Raw genomic sequence first — 17,609 nt, 5'->3', positions numbered from 1 at the left:
CTACACCAGAGGTTAATGGTTATCTGTAGGAGGAAGATATATGGTGGATGCAATTAAGCTTGGAATGTACTGAGTGCAGGGAAAACAATCACATGGCAGTATTGATAAGGGGAGAGAACCATGATGAAGGGGGTCGAGGTCAGGTTAAGGGAGAAGGAAAAGTTTCCTGCCTAGCAGTAACAATATGGAACCATTGGAGTTTATTTTTTAAAAGTCCAAACTCAGCCTCTGCAATGATACCAAAATAATCAGGTCAGTCAGCAGAGTCAATTTAGTTTTATTTTATACAAATAGCATTACAATCACATTTATTGCACAAAACAATACATGACAAGTAGAATAACTTCTCACAATTGACCTTTTCTGTAAATATAGTACCTTCGTTTTGACGAAAGTAACTATAGAATACTTGGTAAATGGTTCAACATTACACACAGCTTCAATACTTCATGAATTAAGGCACTATCACTATAAAACACCTAAAGACACAAAGTTTGTCGCTCTTCATCAGTGAAGCATTTTTACACCATCCATCATATCATCTACTCAGCCTCATCATACTCATTCTTTCCTCAGTTCACCTCATCCAGTTCCCGATACATCCATTACAACAGAATTAACTAAACTAGTACTACATTACATATTACTATACAAGGGCCGTGTGCATTTTCTGCTGGTGTATCCTGAGATAGCTCCTCTCTGAGAACCTCTTCCCACAGTGTGTACAGGCAAACGGCCTCTCTCCTGTATGAACCTTCAGGTGCATCTTCAGCTGGTGCTGGCGGGAGAACCTCTTCTCACACTGGGGGCAGCTGTAGGGTTTCTCCCCTGTGTGGACTCTCTGGTGCCTCTTCAGGTTGGATGATTGAGAGAAACTGGCCCGGCACAGCTGGCAGCCAAATGGTTTCTCCCCTGTGTGCATCCTCTGGTGGATCTCCATCTGTTTGGGGAAACTGAAGGCTTTCCCACAGAACGAACACGGGAAGCGCTTCTCTTTGCCACTGGATCTGCTGATAGCGTTACTTCTATTACTGTCATTTGTCAATGGACTTGTGGACAGTGTTGAGGCACTGGCATTGTGTGAGGTCTGGTTTAACATTAGGAGAGTGTGAGGAGGACGAAGGCCAGGGAGTGTCTGTGTTGTCGCAGGGTCCATGTTCAAGTTGATAGATCCTATAGAAGGCAGGCTGAAGGCAGCATCTGTTAGTGGGTCAACCTGAGGCCCCATCAGTCTCTCTGAATCACAACTATAGGAGCAGGACGGAGCATCGCTAGCTGAGTCTGTGTCTGTTCTCATACAGACACGTCCTCGCGGACCAAATCTACGCCTCGCCCTGGTCTCAACCAGTATGTTGTCATGGAGATTAAGTTTAGATGTTGTTTTGTGTTCAACTGTCAGTTTCTGGTTATGTTGAACAATGCTCCCTAGCCCAGAGTTGAGGACGCTGTCCCATCCACTGGCCGCCACTATGTCGCCTCTGGTCCAGGCTGGCTTGTTGTTGTCATCCCTGGAGCCCTTGGCTGTACTCGTCTGGGAATCCAAGATGGCCATCCAATCTCCACTGTTAGCCTCCAGCCAACCATCTACAGGAAGAGGTTACAAAATAGACTTTACAGACATGGAAGAGAACTAAGGTCCCAAATTATTGGCACCGCTGATAAAGATAAAGCAAAAACAGGAACAGCAAAATGGCCCCAAAACATCAAAGCTCTACTACCATATTTTACTGTAGGTATGAGGTACTTTTTTTGTGTGCATATGCTTCCATTTTTTGACGCCAAAGAGTTTGACGATAGCACCGCCTGGAGTTTGATAAACGGCATTGGCACTTGAATTGAAACCGGTACTATGAGGAGGAACGAGTGTGGTGTGGGAGTGACGTCAGCTGTCGTATGACAATGTGCTATATGTATTTCTCCCTTACCTTGCTCCCCCATCTTTAGTCCACTCAGCAGATCAATGCTCTCTGGTTCATCTTCTATTGTCTCCTCTTTGACCAGCAGCAGATCAGGCTTCCCATCCTCCATGTCTACTGACTGTAAGAGATACAGAGTGAGAGGATGTTGGATCAAGAAATCTGATATGAGCACCCTGCTATGGAGCATCTTCTGATTGGGCAATGAGGGATTGCTATGAGTACTATGCAAACATGTTAGTTGATTTGATCAAAGGCATGGTCCCACACTTTAAACAAAATTAATCAAGACCTGGGCCCGTATCCACAAAGAGTCTCAGAGTAGAAGTGCTGATCTTTCCATATAACCCTATTCATTATGATCTAAAAGGCTAAACTGATCCTAGATCATCACTCCTGCAATGAGAGGCTTTGTGGATACAGACCCTGACCTAATACCATTCAGACAGTAGTTTACAGTGGGTTTACCTCAGTGTGACTGTATGTGGTCCTGTGCTGCTCAGCTGGTTCCTCTGTGGGTTCAGGAGGAGGTGTAGTCTGGTTGTCCTCCATGACCATGGTCCCCTCAGGGTTCCCCAGACTCTCCTCACACCCCTCCTCCTTCACCAGCAGCACCTCTGGACTCTCCTCCTCCTGGAAGAGAGGTGATACAGATTACACAGACATACACTCCCTCAGGTACATACACACAGATAATAAACATGTTCAACATGGAGTGTTTACCCATCCCCACTACATTTGAGTCCTATACTGTAGTTACAGAATGACTTCATTGTTGTTAAACTCATCATGGTGGACATATTTATGATGATGTGGGTAAATATGAGTTAGCTATTTAGAACCTCTTCTCATATTGGGGGCAGCTGTACACGTTCTCCCTTGTGTGGTCCCTCTAGTGCCTCTTCAGGCTGCCAGCCTCTGCAAAGCACATGTGACACTGGGTACAGCTTGAAGGGTTTCACCCCTGTGTGGACCCTCTGGTGGATCTCCACCTTCTGGAGGCAGCTGAAGCCTTTGTTACAGAACATGCAGAGGAACCGTTTCTCTTTACTATTGCCTGATGTGGCTCCCCCTCCCTGAGCCTGGGCTCTAGTCCTGTCGTTTTGAGTTCAATACCTGATTAAAAAAAGAAATTATGTGGACACTGGGTCGCGATTGCTGAATGCGTGCAAAGGGGAGTGGGTCGCAACATTTAGATTTGTCTCTAAACTTCCACTGTAATCTAAAATCTCTGCCCTGTGAGTATCCGTCTCCTAGGTGACTATCTGAATTCCATGTGGGAGGAACGTCGCCGTCCACTTTCACCTCATCTACGACCAGACCCTCCCCTTTCTTATCTAGGCACCCTTCAGAGTATACACTACTGTACTGGTTCCAGTCCCCTCTAGACAGATCAGTCTATGTCTCTAAACCAGAGGTGGGAGGGACCAAGTCACTATTATTCAAGTTGCAACCTCAGTCTCTCACATGCTAACGTTTTAGCATTTGTGGTACAAATCCCATTCAAGTCATTGGACAGATATTAGCATTTTTCCCGCATCATGTTCAAATCTCTAAGTGACTTTGTTGAGCTTCACCATCAATATGAGATACTTTTGGATGATTTGGACATATCTAATATCTGTGGCCTGTTTTGATGTTTGAAAGCCTATACACATAAATACCCTACCAAAGTGGACTAGAGGCCACGAGCTTCTTTTTGGAAAAACACCCTACAGAATGTTGGCCTAGCTCCTCATGTACCAGAGACCTAGCAGAGCTGTTACTCACAAATAACTGTTTCATGTTTAGAAGTGACTTTTTCCAACAAACAAAAGGAACCACTATGGGGAGTACGATGGCACCCAATTATGGTCATCTTTATATGGGATAATTAGAGGAGTGGTTCCCAACCAGGGGTACTAGGACCCCAGGGGGTACTTGGCCTATCCGCTGGGGTTACTTTAGAAGACTCATGAGACCATAGACTTACTGGTAAAATGCACACGAGGTGATACTTCAGGGGTACTCCGGGCAGAGCAAAATTCAGTTGGTGGTACAACAACTGAAAAATGTTGGGAACCGCTGGCTTAGAGCATGATCACATTCCCAACCCTGATCAGCATCCCTTTTTTTAAATCCATGATCAAACTATATCAGCGTTATATAGATGATATATTGGTATTATTTGATGGGACTCCCACTGAACTTGATGTTCCATGAGTTTCTTAATAAATCAAATGATCATCTTCATTTCACCATGGACTTTGATTACTCTAGTGTCAGCTTACTTGACATTCAGATCACTGAAGAAAATGACACACTCATCACCAATCTATACAGGAAGCCCACAGTTCGAAACACGCTTCTAAGAAGTGGTAGTTTCCACCCCATTCCTCTAAAGAAAAGCCTCCCGATCAGTCAGTTTAACCCATAACAGTCTAAGCCAGGGTGGGAGGGATTCTACTAAGCTATATGGAATTGTTTTAAGAAGGACATACCAAGGATAATTTAACTATTTCATTTTGAATTTTAAGACCCCTTGAAGTATCCCCCAAAAAATGTAAATTATTTGATGAAAACATTTTTGGGGCCTTACTGCTATTAGCCCACACAAACGCAATGAATATGAGATTCACTACATTGTACAACAGATAGCCCCTCCCAGAAAAATCTAAAGTAAGTTGGTTCTGAAGTGTCTGTCCTACTTCTGAATGATATATTAAAGATTGGTGAAACATTTGTAATTTTTTTTTACATGTATTTAACCCCTTATTTTTGTCACTAAACAGTCTCCAAATATATTGCCATACATTTTTTCCACTGGTACTGGGGGACCATCAGATGGGTCTTGTGAGGCCTGTGGAGCAAAACACGTGAGAGTACCATCTTTCCACTGAGGGGTCATATTATTGTGTAGCCCAAACGTTCGCCTGCTACAGACAGAAGTTGGCAGATTGGTTGTACCGACTTCAGACCGGTCCCAAGATGCTTGTGGGGAGTCTAGTCAGACTCGAGTCCAGGTCATGTGACTCGATTCCACAACTGCTCTAAACCGAAGTATATGTTGCCAGGCTCCATCTCTGTACCGTAAGAACAAGGCAGATAATCCACCGCCACGCGACACCATCCCCACAGGAATGAATTGTCCTCTGGCTCTGGATGACAGCCTAGTCTCCCCAGCCCCAGTCTCTCTGTGTCTAATCTGTGGTCAGATCCTGTGTGTTACAGTTAAAGTCTTGGTCTCTGACTTGAAGACGGCGTTCTGCGTTCCACTGACCTCCGTGATGCTGTGTCTGGTCCTGGGCTGCGCTGGGGTGGTGGTGGGGTCCTCTGTGGCTACAGGGGACTCTCCTGCCGCGCCAGTCTGGACGTCTCCGCTGTGCCATGGGTCCTCCACTCCTTCAGTCATCTCCTGCTTGACCCCAGGACCTGCAGCCTCTGCATCTGCAGACTGACACAAGAAGAGGAGGTTATTACCGGTACATGAGTTGTATTGGATAACAATGTCGTAGTGAAGTCTCACAAGTTCCCGTATGGAAGGTAAATGAGGACGTACATGTAAGCAAGTGAATAGCTGAGGGGAGCCTTTCTGTAGTAAACTGGCCACATTTGATGTACCATAAATTTGATGCAACACTAACCTCTATCACAATAACATGCTGGGTTGAAGTTCCCCTCCTCTCATCAACAGTGATTGGTTGGTCATCTCTCCATTTATTGTGTCCAGCTGGCTTCACAAAGCTCCTGTGGCCTCCAGTGAGATGTCCTTCACCTGAGAGTGATTGGAGGGAAATAGGTGGTTAGGTTAGCTACTGTCAATGCTCAACAGTATATTATATACTACTGATACTTTCTAGAATTGGCAAGGATGTAAGGTAACACTTCTCAACTTCTCGATATACTATTTATAGATGGATTATGTTCCATGCATCATTGTTTTCAATTAGTAAATAGGAAATACAGTAAATCAAGAATCTGGTTAGAATACGATATTGTATCTTTGTGCAAGACAGCTCAGCAATCAGGGGAATTATTGCATACTATCCAAAAACTGACCAAGACCCAATTCCGGTTAACACAAGTCACACGTGCAGAGGGGGCAAGCACTGTGCTATAGCTATAGAACGGCGACATGCCGCGCACCCACGCCTTTGCAAAATATACCTCTTGCAATTCCTCTGTATCGGTCTAGGATGTTGAAAGTACTGGGACGACTGGCGAAGACGCGCTCTCGCATTGTCCTCTCTGTGCGCTCTCGTGCCACCTTCAGTTCCAGGAGCTGTAGTTTCCTCCGCAATGACCTGTTTTCTTTTTGGCTTTGAGTTATTTCCAAACGAAACACTGCATAGTCGTCGTCTACGAGTTTACAGATCTCTACCACAGCTGCATTTGCTAGCACCTCCATGATGGAGGCTATTTGAGTGTGAAAAACCATTCCGTTACAGTTAGCCATTGTTAGCATCTAGCTATCTAGAGTTACCTAGATATCATCTATCAACCAAGTCTTGTCTCCAACGCGAACTAAACACTACTTATGGTAGGTGTGTGATGCTGTGTAGTGAAATTTGTCATATTGAGTTCCAGGGTGTTAATAAAAACTTTGAAATAACAAAACCCTAACGTGGAAATGATTCTTGATCACCGTTCACTTCCGTTTACTTCTTCTTCTATGCTATTATGGCGGACCGCAAAAATTCGTTGGGGGGGAGAGCATGTCACCGCCTGCTGCGTTCGCCTACTGTTCTGGAGTGTGAATTCATTACACGTTGTAGCTAGATTTCCAACTAATTGGCTACAGATTTTCATGCGAAAATTCAAAAATCTGCATAAAGAAAATATGCCCATTTTCCCCACCAGCATTGTGTTTCCACCAAACTGACTTGTGGATAAAAATCAGTGTGTGATTACTTTTTCCATTCATTTTTCATTTAATGCAAAATGTAATGTTCAATGTGTTTCTATTGCATTTTTCAACTCGACCATAGTTTTGCCACATTAAATAGCAAATGTGCCTACTTTGGTCTTGGTAGCAGGAAATTAGCTTTAAAACTGCAAAATAAAATCTCTCATCATCATGGCAAAATGTGAAGAATAGCATGAGAGTAGCTATAAAACAGCATACAGCAAAACACCCCTCAAGAGAGGCAATATAAGTCAAACTGTGTAGAATTGCAGGAAATGCATTTAAAACTTGCATATTTTTTTTCCAGGGAATACCCCCTACCCCTCATCTACTGTGTCCCCTAATGTATAATTTTTTGGGCATTTTAGCTAACCCTAATCCTTGTCCTAAACTTAACCTAATTCTCTTAACCTGCTACGTTAATTCTCCATGTGATATATAAGGCCTAAAAGCCATACATCGTTTCACAGAAACAGTTCCTAAAGACAAGCCACACTCGCACAGTGGTGGAATAAATTCAGCCACACATAGGCCTAACTATTGATTCAGGACCACGGACAGCAAATAAAACAGGTGCGCTGGGTATGCTTCTCATCGGCAAGGACTTTTTATAAAAAGAAACAGAATAGCGCACAGGCAAAATCCTAGAGGAAAACATGGTTCAGTCTGCTTTCCACCAGACACTGGGAGACAAATTAACCTTTCAGCAGGACAATAACCAAGGCCAAATATACACTGGAATTGCTTACCAAGACGACATTGAATGTTCCTAAGTGGTCTAGTTACAGTTTTGACTTATATCGGCGTGAACATCGATGGCAAGACTTGAAAATGGCTGTCTAGCAATGATCAAAAACCAACTTGACAGAGCTTGAAGAATTAAATAAATAATAATGGGCAAATATTGTGCAATCCAGGTGTGCAAAGCTCTTAGAGACTTACCCAAAAAGACCCACAGCTGTAATCGCTGCCAAAGGTGATTCTAACATGTATTAAACTTATCTAATCAAGATTAGTATTTTACTTTTCATTCATCGTTATAAAAATGTTAGAATTATTCTTCCACTTTGACAGAGTATTTTGTGGAGATTGTTGGGAAAAAAAGACAATTAAATCTGTTTTAATCCCAATTTGTAACAACAAAATGTGGAAAAGGACTAGGGCTGTGAATACTTTCTGAAGGCACTGTAGTTTGTCCTTAAATTTTAAATCTGAGAGAAGTACTTTCTCGATTGAGATCAAAGCCACAGCTGACAGTCGGGCCGGTCCGGTGGTGTTCCTAGAGTAAGTCTTGATCCATTTCAGGGCGTAGAATGTGGACACAGGAATGGTCAAAACCAGACAGGTAAGCAGATACAGTTGGTACATACTCTCATTCAGCCTCTTCCGCCGGAGAACATAGATAAGATTGGCCGGGATCCTACCCACGAAGGCAGACATGGAGTACATTACTATGAGTTCAGTTGAGCCGCAACAGATCATAGTTGGGCCCAAAGCTTTCCTAAAGACTTGAAAATGCAGCACTGGGTAAGGTTTCACTATATCTGAGGAACTGTTGTGGGACAAGGAGGGCAAGGAACATGAGCCTTTCGTGGTCCTTGAATGTATAAGTTTCTCCAGATCAGTAACTGAGATAAAATACTTGACTTTAGCTATATACCCTAGCTGAGGGAGAAAGTTGTCAATGATCCCACGGTGTTGCTACCGCACGTGAATGTCTCCATGTGTCTGTAGATTTAATCAAATTTCCCTTTCTCCCTGTGTGGTGCTGCAGAAGTCGTTGATCCTGTACAAGCAGAACTGCAAGCCAAACTCCCCGTTCTGCAAAACCCCAAACGGCGTGTAAGAGTACGCAAAGATGGAGTTGAAAAAAATAGTAGTCTTTCAACTTTGCAGCACCTTGTGACATGGTGACCAGGTTAAAAGTGTGGGCATAATAATGCATGCTGCATCGAACTGAAAAGAGGAGTGACCCAGGGATGTGTGTGCTTTGGGGACCTTTAACAGAATGTGACTGGCAGAACGGGTTGAGGATGAGGGCTGCAGTAGATATCTCAGATGGGGGGAGTGAGGCCTAAGAGGGTTTTATAAATAAGCATCAACCAGTGGGTCTTGCGACAGATATACAGAGATGACCAGTTTACAGAGGAGTATAGAGTGCAGTAATGTGTCCTATAAGGAGCATTGGTGGCAAATCTGATGGCCGAATGGTAAAGAACATCTAGCCGCTCGAGAGCACCCTTACCTGCCAATCTATAAATTATGTCTCCGTAATCTAGCATGGGTAGGATGGTCATCTGAATCAGGGTTAGTTTGGCAGCTGGGGTGAAAGAGGCGCTATTACGATAGAGGAAACCAAGTCTAGATGTAACTTTAGCCTGCAGCTTTGATATGTGCTGAGAGAAGGACAGTGCACCGTCGAGCCATACTCCCAAGTACTTGTATGAGGTGACTACCTCAAGCTTTAAACCCTCAGAGGTAGTATTAACACCTGTGGGAAGATGGGCATTCTTCTTACCAAACCACATGACCTTTGTTTTGGAGGTGTTCAGAACATGGTTAAGGGTAGAGAAAGCTTGTTGGACACTAAGAAAGCTTTGTTGTAGAGCATTTAACACAAAATCCGGGGAGGGGCCAGCTGAGTATAAGACTATCATCAGCATATAAATGGATGAGAGCGCTTCCTACTGCCTGAACTATGTTGTTGATGTAAATTGAGAAGAGCGTGGGGCCTAGGATTAAGCCTTGGGGTACTCCCTTGGTGACAGGCACTTGCTGAGACAGCAGATTTTCTGACTTTATACACTGCACTCTTTGAGAGAGGTAGTTAGCAAACCAGGCCAAAGACCTCTCAGAGACACCAATACTCCTTAGCCGGCCCACAAGAATGGAATGGTCTACCGTATCAAAAGCTTTGGTCAAGTCAATAAAAATAGCAGCACAACATTGCTTAGAATCAAGAGCAATGGTGACATCATTGAGGACCTTTTAAGGTTGCAGTGACACATCCATAACCTGAGCAGAAAACAGATTGCATACCCGAGAGATTACTATAGACATCAAGAAAGCCAGTCAGTTGATTATTGACAAGTTTTTCCAACTCTTTTGATAAACAGGGCAAAATAGAAATAGGCCTATAACAGTTAGGATCAGCTTGATCTCTCCCTTTAAATGAAGGACGAACTGTGGCTGCCTTCCAAGCAATGGGAACCTCCCCAGAAAGGAGAGACAGGTTAAAAAGGTTGGAGATAGGCTTGGCAATGATAGGGGCAGCAACCTTAAAGAAGAAAGGGTCTAAACCATCTGATCCAGATGTTTTTGGGGGGGTCATGTTTAAGGAGCTCCTTTAGCACCTCGGACTCCGTGACTGCCTGTAGGGAGAAACTTTGTAGCGGGGCAGGGGAAAAAGAGGGAGAAGTATCGGGGATAGTCACATTAGAAGGGGTGAGAGATTAGGAAATGTTGGATGGGCAGGGAGGCATGGCTAAGTCAAATAGGAATCCTGACTTAATGAAGTGGTGATTAAAGAGCTCAGCCATGTGCTTCTTGTCAGTAACAATCATCAACATTAAGGGACATGGGCAGCTGTGAGGAGGAGGGTTTATTCTCCAGGTCTTTATCCGTTTTCCAGCTGTCATGAGTGGCTACTTTGAAAAATCTTAAATATAAAATATATTTGGATTTGTTTAACACTTCTTTGGTTACTACATTTTTAAAAACATTTTAGTCATTTAGCAGACGCTCTTATCCAGAGCGACTTACAGTAGTGAATGCATACATTTCATTTCATGCATTATTTCAAAAAATAAATAAAAATTGTACTGGCCCCCTGTGGGAATCGAACCCACAACCCTGGCATTGCAAACACCATGCTCTACCAACTGAGCCACAGGGAAGACATGATTCCATATGTGTTATTTTATAGTTTTGATATCTTCACTATTATTCTACAATGTAGAAAATAGTAAAAATAAAGAAAACACCTTGAATGAGTAGGTGTGTCCAAACCTTTAACTGGTACTGTATATTATCTAGTCTTGAGGAAATAGAAGCATTTCTAAGTTTCTCCAGATCAGTGACTGAGAGAAAAGACTTGACTTTAGCTATATTTCTTAGATGATAAAAGCAGACATTGACAACTTTTTTTACATGCAGCTCAAGGTTTAGGTCAGGGCCAAAGAAGGCATCAAGGTTTATGGCCATAGGCTTTACATTTGTGGATAAATTACCAATATCTACAATCTGAGTTCTAGCAAGGTGGGGGTCAAATACAAATGTTGTCAAATATCCAACATTTGATGTCAGCAAGAGACTTGTGAAGGGTAGGTACGCTAGCTTGGTCACTGGGTCTGATTGGTAAATAGAGCTGCGTGTCATCCGCATAGCAGTAAAACTGAATGTTAAGATTGTGGGTGATGTCACCAAGGGGAAGCATATACAGGGAAAAAAGGATGGGGCCCAGAATTGACCCCTGAGGGACACCAACAACACGCTCAATTGTCTTAAACAGAATTTTCATGTTGTGGGAGTTCTTAGAGATCGGAGTTGAGAAGTAGATCAGGGTAGAGAAGTAGTTCAGTGTAGAGAAGTAGCATAAGCATAAGTAGCATTATCTCATAGAATACTTGAAGTTTGCAGGCCTTCCATTTATGTTCAGCCTTTCTAAGTTCATTTTTTCAACCACGATTGTGTTCATTTAATTTGGGTGTGACACTTTCAGACAATTTATTTTTAGTTATAACTGAGTCTAAAGCAGCCTGGCATACAGCATGTCATTGAAACTGTTCACCAAATCATCAGTGTGAAGAAAATAAGAGGATCAGTGGTAAGGGATAGAAAAGCATTTGTAAATTTACTAGCAGTTGTGGAATTAATGATGCGAGAGTGAGTGAGGACAGACATGTTTAGGAGGAGGAGGAGAAATGCTGCAATTCCCCGTCGGGTCCTGGGCGGCGCTGGTGAGGTCTTCCGTGGCTACAGGGTGCGCTTCAGCAGCTTCAGTCTGGATGTCTCTCCTTCAGTCCTCTCCTGCTTGACCAGAGACGATCCTCCAGGACCTGCAGCCTATGCAACTGCAGACTGACAAGAAGAGAGGAGGTTATTACCGGTACATGAGTTGAATTGGATAACAATGTAGTAGGTCTCACAAGCTCCCCTATGGCAGAAATGTACATTTAAGGATGTACATTTAAGCAAGTGAATAGCTGAGGGGAGCCTTTCTGAATAAACTGGCCACATTTGATGTACTGTAATTTTTATGTAATGCTATTACACTAACCTCTATCATGATAATGTGCTGGTTTGAGGTTCCACTCCCCTCATCAGCAGAGACTCTCTCCCCCTGGTCATGCAGAAAGAGAGGGAGAGAGCACAGAGAGAGAACAAAGGACTTCACTTGGCCAAACTCCCAAATCCCCAAAATGGGAGAATTAAACATTCTTTCTACTTTTGAGAATGTGGGACTTAAGGGACAGTTATGTTGAGTGATCTCATGAAGGACAGGAAACACACATAACGGTATCTCTTAAAGTGTACATTTCCCAGCTGTCAGGATTACATCTAAATATCGTGAAATGTATGTGATTAAACATTAAACTATTTGTGAAAAGATATAATGTGATAACCTTCTAAATGAGAGTATGGATTTTCATATAAAGATGAACTAGTCTGTGGCCACACCCCCGTGAGCCCAGACATCACATTAGGCGTCATGGAACCACCCTTTTCTACTGAAACGTATAAAACCCACTCCTGATGAGTTTCACACCAGATCACGCAAACCCAGGTGTAAGCTAAGATTGCAAATGGTTGAACTTCTGAGACCAAAACATTCCGGGCGGCGGTGAAGAGGTTTAAACTTACAACTCTACCAAAGGTCAAGACTATGCCTCGTGGAGCATTGGTCTTCAACCGATCGCTGCCTGCACCTGCCCGCCTATCCAGCATCACTTCTCTGGACGGTTCTGACTTAGAATTTGTGGACAACTACAAATACCTAGGTGTCTGGTTAGACTGTAAACTCTCCTTCCAGACTCACATCAATCATCTCCAATCCAAAGTTAAATCTAGAATTGGCTTCCTATTTCACAACAAAGCATCCTTCACTCATGCTGCCAAACTTACCCTCGTAAAACTGACCATCCTACCAATCCTCGACTTCGGCGATGTCATTTACAAAATAGCCTCCAATACCCTACTCAACAAGCTGGATGCAGTCTATCACAGTGCCATCCGTTTTGTCACCAAAGCCCCATATACTACCCACCACTGCGACCTGTACGCTCTCGTTGGCTGGCCTTCGCTTCATAATCGTCGCCAAATACATTGGCTCCAGGTCATCTACAAGACCCTGCTAGGTAAAGTCCCCCCTTATCTCCGCTCACTGGTCACCATAGCAGCACCCACCTGTAGCACGCGCTCCAGCAGGTATATCTCTCTGGTCACCCCTAAAGCCAACTCCTCCTTTGGTCGTCTCTCCTTCCAGTTCTCTGCTGCCAATGACTGGAACGAACTACAAAAATCTCTGAAACTGGAAACACTTATCTCCCTCACTAGCTTTAAGCACCAGCTATCAGAGCAGCTCCCAGATCACTGCACCTGTACATAGCCCATCTATAATTTAGCCCAAACTACTACCTCTTCCCCTACTTTATTTATTTAATTTATTTTGCTCCTTTGCACCATATTATTTATATTTTAACTTTGAACTTTCTTCAAATAACAAATCTACCATTCCAGTGTTTTACTTGCTATACTTTATTTACTCTGCCACCATGGCCTTTTTTTGCCTTTACCTCCCTTATCTCACATCATTTGCTCACATTGTATATAGTCTTATTTTTTTCTACTGTATCATTGATTGTATGTTGTTTTACTCCATGTGTAACTCTGTGTTTTTGTATGTTGTCGAACTGCTTTGCTTTATCTTGGCCAGGTCGCAATTGTAAATGAGAACTTGTTCTCAACTTGCCTACCTGGTTAAATAAAGGTGAAATAAAATAAATAAATAAATTGGCTACATGGCTGGAAATGGTTCAACTCAGACTATCGATCCCTCCAGAATAAGAGTAAATCTTAGACGTATAATTACTAGTCTGCAGCCAGAAATGATGTAAATCTAGGACGAAAATACAGACAACTGCAGAAACAGCGATCCATGAGAACATTTCTGAATGGTACTCTGAAGTATCCACTCTAACCACGAAATACTTTGACTTCAATGAAAGTTAACCAGAGACTCTGATGAACCCTACAGGACGATCGAGGATTCCAACAGAGAAGACAACAACGACATACGGGCGTAAATATATATACATTGCAATTATTCTTGAATGAGCGGCCGTTCATGTGCAAAGGATTAGCATTTCAATTTATATAATTAGAGACTCCGTGTCGTGAATCCATGTTGTCTTCCCCGCTCTCTCAGTCCACACCCCCTTCCCTTTGTCTACCAAGCCGTCATATCGGCTTAGCCCACTAGGGACTTTTCTATCATCGTTAGTAACCAATATCTACTGTTTGTTTATGTATTCTGTGATTATTTAGTTAGTTAGTAAATAAATAATTAAGCCAATTTGTATGTTGCTGATTCATAATTTATACTAGGGTTCGTGCAGATAACCAAGAATTTTAGGATGTTCAGATGAGACTGATAGAAGGTAAAGAATAATTAATGATTGACTGCTATTGATATAAAATATCGTCAGATCTGTGGATTCGGAAGATAGCCGCTCTTTTTAAACTAATGCTTCCGTGGTGCCCCGGATTCCTAATGAGTTAGTTATTGCCTGTTTAATTTTATCAAATAATTAAACATTAGGTAATCGATTTGAAAATGTCATCTCATTTAATCACAGTAAAGACACGACACTGTCAATTCTCAAAGTTATATTGCACACTATTATTTGACACTGTCTAGAATTGGCAAGGATGTAAGGTACACTTCGCATTACTTCTTGATATACTATTCATAGATCGATTGATTGATTATGTTCCATGCATCATATTGTTTTCAATTAGTAAATAATAGGAAATGCAGGTAAATCAAGAATGTGGTTAGAATATGATATTGTGTCTTGTGCAAGACAGCTAAGTAATTAGGGGAATTATTGCATACTATCCAAAAACTGACCAAGACCCATTTCTGGTTAACCATATGTGGTTAACAAATGGGAAATTCAACGGTAACGGAATTGTGCTGAGACTTAGAATTTTCCCCTAAAATGTATGCCAAACAAAAACCATTGATTGAACAGTTTAACAAACCATACAACTCTATGCATAAGGACTACTTTTAACAATGTATAGGAACATTTGTACAAAAACACATTTACTGGAGGAACTGTGCAGATGAAAAGTTAAAGAATTTCGGTATAATCTCCCTCAATTTGTGTGACCACGTTTTCCAAAATCATAAATACCTGTTAAGATTCAAAGATGTCTGCAGAAAGAATGGGGTGTCAGCTATGACATAACACCTTGAGTTGAGAAAAAAAATATTTTGGTTTTTGAACTACAGTAAGTGAAGTGGATTTATACCCGATAACAGAATTGCGGTAAATGAATTTCATCATGGGTCCCTCTACTAGCTATACAGAAATGCATATTTATTGATATGAATGTAATTCTCTTCATGGTGATGTATCATAAATTGGTACACTAAGATAGAATTAAGCAATATCCTCCTTTGCATATTTGGGTATTATTCTACATACAGGCTATTATTTTAATGAGCTCCGCCATAAAACAAGACCAAATTTGGTTGGTCCAGCCCAGATCAAATCTGAACCAGCTACTGACCTCTATGTTTCACAAGTTTGAACATCAAAGTACAGCACAGTAGAGCTCAATAAAGTACAGTACATTAGTGTACTCAACTCCAGTGTGCTCTTCTGAACTTTACTCCACTCTATTCTACTCAACTGTACAGGACTGTACTGAACTATACTCTACTTGTATTTACTGTGCTCTACTGTACTACCCAAACTTGTGAAACATAGACGTCTGTGACTGGTTCAGAATTGGTCCGCACGGGACAATATCTGAACCAATCATGAACGCTAATGTTTGGAAAAATGAAGGCCGGTCCAGGCGTCTACTGACATTAAAATAAAGGCTGGTCCAGACAGGACCAAAAACTGGCGTCTGTGGACTTCAAAATCAAGGCCAGGGCAGACAGAATACATTTAGACATCCGGTGTCAGTCGGTGCTCAGTGAGTGAGCAAGCTGGTTACAGTAAATGGAAAGAGGTGGCTCATGGATAGGTGTCAGTAAGAGCCAGGAGGGGTCACATTAATTGGAGAGAGAAAAAAAGAGAGAGGGAGGGGCTGTCCAGACTATTCACAGACTTACTTTGACCACCAGGTGACAGAAAGAGAAAGAAAACAGTTATCGGCTGAATATAACAGTATGCCACTGGGAGGACAGTAGCAGGTGACTCAACTGTGGTTTGTGACAACTAGGATTTCTCATTGCAGACAATTCAATTGCCGAAATTCCATTAGGGATTTTATATATCGAGTTTTAATCAATAATTCAGAAACAAAATTGATATCAGTAAAAACAATAACTAATTGATAGGTCTACCTTCACTTATTACTTCTGAACTTTTATTTGATCCCCATGAGGGAGAGAATATCTTAAAGATGTGGGTTTTTGATAACGGAATTTCAATCCACAAGGCAATGTTGGTATGGGTCTTCAACATCATCATGTTTTGATGTATTTCTAATACCTTTTAAGACATTCTGGTAGACATTTTATAAGGCCCCTTATCCATCTGTTTGACAAGAAATCAAAGCTTTTGTTTATTCAACATTTTGAGGTTGGAAAATTATTGAACATGTATATATGCCTTAATTTCAGAAAAATATAGACAGCTTTCATTTGACATGCTCCTATGAACGTCACATGTTGGTGCTCATGGATCCATGCAAGTCACACATGCGCACGAGGCCCCGCAACCTGGTCGTCACTAGTTACCACAGCCACAAAGTCATAACCCCCATCCTATTTCTACAATGTATCTTCTTAAAATGTGATTTTAAACTTAAACCTAACCTAACCGTAAATTATGATCAAAAAGCACATTGTGTGTATAAATTGTTACAATATTGACTTTGTGATTGTGGTAATTAGTGGAAATGCCGCAAGTCAGCCTCGGCCTTCCGCAAAACGTACAAGCCTCTGGCCATTCCACTCCTCGGTATTGGAGGAGATACCGAGGATCTTGACACTACTGGGATGACGGGCTCTTGCATTGTCCTCTGCGAACTCCTGTGCCACCTTCAGTTCCAGCAGCTGTAGTTTACTCCGCAATACCCTGTTATGTTTCACTATATTGAATCACTCCGATATATTGGTATCACTCTGCGACAGAGGGATACATCCAAGGCGAGAATTTACAGATTTACTCCGGTGTACACCTGTCACGGCTGGGGTCCGCCTATATTTATAGACCCCCATGGCCCGCTACACACGTTCTCTTTCATTTTCTTGGCGGACGTTCATATGGTTTGAGGTACAAACTTCCTGAAGTTCGCTTGGTAAGTCACTGGTAAGTGTAATATGTGTAAGTGTATTAATAATAATAATAATAATAATAAGTGTATTAATATCTTGAGTGGAAGTAAACTCACTGGCTGTTTGCAGCTGGCCACGTGGCCAGCCCCTCCTCTTGAGTGCTCCACTCGCTGCGCATGGTTGATCTGTTTCTTCCGCAGATGGTTTGTCGTACTTGTGTTTCGTTAGAGTCCTGTTCACTCAGCTCATTGGAAGTACCTTCGATTCGCTTTTGAAGGGATGGCTT

General features: G+C 42.2%; 2 protein-coding genes across 6 annotated transcripts in view; both read right to left on the bottom strand.

Annotated features, from left to right (window-relative positions):
• LOC106610073 (zinc finger protein 214) overlaps positions 1 to 6,591 on the bottom strand; it is an 844,054-nt gene extending 837,463 nt beyond the window's left edge. For 3 of the 5 annotated variants that reach the window (XR_006770849.1, XM_045723139.1, XM_045723143.1), the window contains exons 1-4: positions 6,063 to 6,583; positions 5,540 to 5,670; positions 5,176 to 5,349; positions 2,385 to 2,549 (exon numbers count right to left, since the gene is read on the bottom strand). Coding sequence is in view for 4 of the 5 variants with exons in the window: in XM_045723139.1 (XP_045579095.1) it covers positions 2,385 to 2,549; positions 5,176 to 5,349; positions 5,540 to 5,670; positions 6,063 to 6,360 (768 nt within the window). In the remaining variant the exon portion in view is untranslated. Of the gene's footprint in view, positions 1 to 2,384; positions 2,550 to 5,175; positions 5,350 to 5,539; positions 5,671 to 6,062 lie in introns of all 5 variants that reach the window. The other 2 variants (XM_045723138.1, XM_045723140.1) reach the window with 2 other exon arrangements.
• Positions 262 to 1,953, bottom strand: LOC106610136 (zinc finger protein 33A-like). The gene is made up of 2 exons (XM_014209309.2): positions 1,926 to 1,953; positions 262 to 1,584 (listed from the first exon to the last, which is right to left on the bottom strand). The coding sequence occupies exons 1-2, from the start codon at positions 1,936 to 1,938 to the stop codon at positions 647 to 649; spliced, it is 951 nt and encodes a 316-aa protein (XP_014064784.1). The 5' UTR covers positions 1,939 to 1,953; the 3' UTR covers positions 262 to 646.
• Positions 6,592 to 17,609: the final 11,018 nt, after the last annotated feature.

Source organism: Salmo salar, chromosome ssa08 (assembly GCF_905237065.1).
Source record: "Salmo salar chromosome ssa08, Ssal_v3.1, whole genome shotgun sequence".
Lineage (NCBI taxonomy): Eukaryota > Metazoa > Chordata > Actinopteri > Salmoniformes > Salmonidae > Salmo > Salmo salar.
Note: the sequence above shows the minus strand (reverse complement) of the source record. Positions and strands in the feature narration are given on the sequence as shown.